The sequence below is a fragment of the Tamandua tetradactyla genome, assembly GCF_023851605.1.
Source record: "Tamandua tetradactyla isolate mTamTet1 chromosome 22 unlocalized genomic scaffold, mTamTet1.pri SUPER_22_unloc_2, whole genome shotgun sequence".
NCBI classification, from domain to species: Eukaryota; Metazoa; Chordata; class Mammalia; order Pilosa; family Myrmecophagidae; genus Tamandua; species Tamandua tetradactyla.
The window spans coordinates 283,736-286,970 of NW_027518252.1; the positions used below are offsets into that span (position 1 = coordinate 283,736).

The 3,235-nt window shown below is 46.6% G+C and overlaps 1 protein-coding gene across 1 annotated transcript in view; it reads left to right on the plus strand.

Annotated features, from left to right (window-relative positions):
* The window catches only part of LOC143672943 (uncharacterized), a 247,171-nt gene extending 246,838 nt beyond the window's left edge, over positions 1 to 333 (plus strand). The window contains exon 4 of the mRNA XM_077147369.1: positions 105 to 333. Within this exon, the coding sequence (XP_077003484.1) occupies positions 105 to 171 (67 nt within the window). The 3' untranslated portion in view covers positions 172 to 333. The remainder of the gene's footprint in view (positions 1 to 104) is intronic.
* Positions 334 to 3,235: the final 2,902 nt, after the last annotated feature.

A 3,235-nucleotide genomic window follows, 5' to 3' on the forward strand; every position in this document is an offset into this window, starting at 1 on the left:
GAAGCTCTGAGAGCTTCAGGCATCTCTCCTTAAGTCACTTGCCAGGGCTGTGATTTCACATTTATTTATGTGATTTTCTGATAACAACCTTTCCCTCCCTCCAGAATGTCAGCTCTAGGACAGCAGGGATCACATCTGTGTTTGCTGATGGTCACATCCTCAGTGGACTAAGGAGACCTTCAATCAAATCTTCAGGATGAATGACTGAGTGAGTGAGCATGATTGATTAAATGAATTGGACCCTCTTCTTTGATCCTTTTGTTTGTGCTTCATTTGTACCTAGTTCCATATTTATCATGCTTGGTTCTCCTGGCTGCCTCTCTAAAAAACCATGAATCTTGACTCAAAGAAGAAGTTGTACACGGCTAATGAATGAATGGATAGCCAATGGATGAATGAATGAATGAAAGGTGAACTGTTGTGAACCTCAGAAGCATTCTTGCCATTCAGTGCCTAGAGTGATATGACTCCTTCATACATATAGATTGGTCCCAGAAATAGCTTCACATAGTACATGTCATATACAGTTGCTGATTAAATAAATGAATTAATGGCATCATATTGTGCCATGGAGTACACAAAAGTGGTTTCTAAAAGCCATGGAGTATTTAGCAGTTGCACAATCTTACATCTCCACCGTAATGGTTTTATTTGAAGTTATCAAGCAATTTAAAAATTAAATGAGCATGCACCTTGTCATAGTTTGATCTAACTATGCACTAATTTTCAGGACAGAGAAAAAATAGTTAATTACAATTAACTTAAAATAGTCCTCTCCTTCCTTCTACTGTAATGTAATGTAGTCAAATAAAGAAGTTACTCAAGTGCAATTTTCATCTCTGGAAGTAAAGCAGCACTTATAACTCTTTGGGAATTTAATTTTAGCTCACTTAAGAGCAGTTGTCTGATGTGCTTGTGAGAATAGAGACACCCTGGAAAAATGGGAAATCACACAGAAAGCCAAAGCATTGTCTGGGAGGATGCCATGTGCCAGGCTGTCTTGGGAAGCGCCAGAGTTTGGGGTCGGCTGCACAGTGTAACCAGATAATCATGGGGTATCACTGGCAAGCGGTGGTTTTGAACTTGAATTTTACATTTCAGCCCTCTCAACCCTTCTCGGCTACCCCGAAGAAGAGGCTTGGCTTCGCCTCCAAATGTGTGTGAACTTCTTCAGGCAAAATTTTGTGATCTCCTTAATGAAATTCCTGTGGCAGCTGCTTCTACTTGTATTTTAGATTCAACCGTAAAATCTTTCTGCCCCCACCCTCCCCCACCCTTGTGGCTTTGTGGTTTCCTTGGGGTTTCCCTGCAAATTCTGGATGACACCACTCAGGGCATGGGGGCTTCCCAAGGGAAGGCTGCAATGCCCAAGAGTATGGTGGCCAAGGCCCACCTGGTCCTTTGAGGAGGTGTGGCCCCCATCCCCTGCAAAGGTCGTGGCTGGGTGGACTACCGTCCGAGCCTCTGGATGGCCAAGAACTGCCAATTGGATTGGCACACAATTGCTGTCTCTTCTGATTTCCTGACATTCCGCTCTTTTTGAGAAATCCTTAACTAAAGTAAAAGCTAGAGGGAGAACATAGGGCTTATAAGGTATGCTGCATCAGCTAAATTAATAGTGATTTGTCCTGGGGCACAATTACCAGGTTTAAGGTTACCATGTCAGCAATTTGAGAGATGATTACATTCTAACACAGGGTGGAGGAGGCAAAGTCAGAACAAGGGAAAGTCTGGCAGGAGATTCTGTTTCTAAGTGAACTAGAAAACGTGTTTCTTTCTCCTTTGTGTTCCTTTTCCTTCTCCCCTTTCCCTCACTTTTGTGCAAATCACTGACTGGCCTTTCCTGGGCTCTGTCATTTATAATTAAGCATTGAGAGCAAGGTGCAACCTGGACTCAAGTGTCTTCAGGTCTAGTGCATCCTGGAACACGTCTGGGGAGAGGAACCCTCCTCCATGCCCAGCGTTAGGGAAGGGTGAGACAGCCCAGTGGCCACAGGTTTTGAAATTCACTGGGGACAAAATGGCAAAGACCTGGCAGGGAAGACAAAGGCGAGATTCCAGGCCAGCTCATAACCACCCATGCATGGATGTTAGGGCAATGGCTGGGGACTCTGCTTCTGGCCATCACCACTAAAATAGCACACTATAGCTGCAAAATGTCATTTGTCTTTTCTTATTTTATTCCCCTCTATGCCACATGCTATCCAGTGATGTAATCTAGCATCACTGCATCTGCTTCCCTGCTCTGTTTTTGCTGGGGGGGGGGATGGGGGATGGTCTGGAAGGTCTGGGATGCCAGTGAGCAGAAGGCTTTAAAAGGCAGGTGGGAGGGAGGGAAAAGCACCCAAGGGCAATTTCCATTCATTCTGACAAAGGGATGGATGCTCCCAGGAGGCCTGGGCTGGGCTGGAGAGCCCCCAAGTGTGCTAAGGGGAGCTGAGCATAGGCATGGCATTGTGGGGGTGAGGTATGGGGGTGAGGTATGAGGGTGGGAAGAGAGCTGTTCTGTCTCCTGCACCCTGATTAGAATCTTCCCAGGAGGACGAAGCGCCCAGTTCAGTGTGCTTCCTGCTTTCCTGCCTACTGGGGTCTCCTGCTTTAAGTTGGGGCCTTCAAAGGACCATAAAAGACACTGGGGACCCAGTGGGTTTGGAAGCATAAAAGCTCCTCAGACCTCAGATAAGACAACAGGATACTTTCCATGGGTGTGGCTGGTGCAGCGGGAACACCCAAAGGGTTGCAGGGCAGGGGGCAGGGGCACCTGTGGTTCAGTGCACCAAGACCCCTGGATCTCCTCACCTTCCCCCAGCAGAGTTAAAGCCCAGAGTTCTGCTTCCTAACACAGAGACCCCTCTGCTGCCACCAGATGCCCAGCTCAGTCTGACCCTTCAGGAGTTTCATTTAAAGCAGTCACTCTTACTCCAATTCACTTCTTTCTTCTCTTCCAGACCTTTTCACGTTTGAAAGCTGATTTAAAAGGAGAGAAGTCCCTAGCATTTTTATTTTATATGTTCCAGCTTGTACTAAGGACAGCTGAGCTAATGATAAAAGTAAAGAATAAAGCTAATCAGCAGGGGTCTGTCTTCATTCTCTTCAACAAGATCTTAGCCCTCGCTGGGCTAACCCCTGGCAAAGTGGATTCAGCTGACAGCGAAGGGTTAGTTATGAGTAAACGTCCCCCTGCCAGGCAGGACCAGGGTGAGATCCCCGGGTGTCCGAGCAAGTCTGCTGAGCC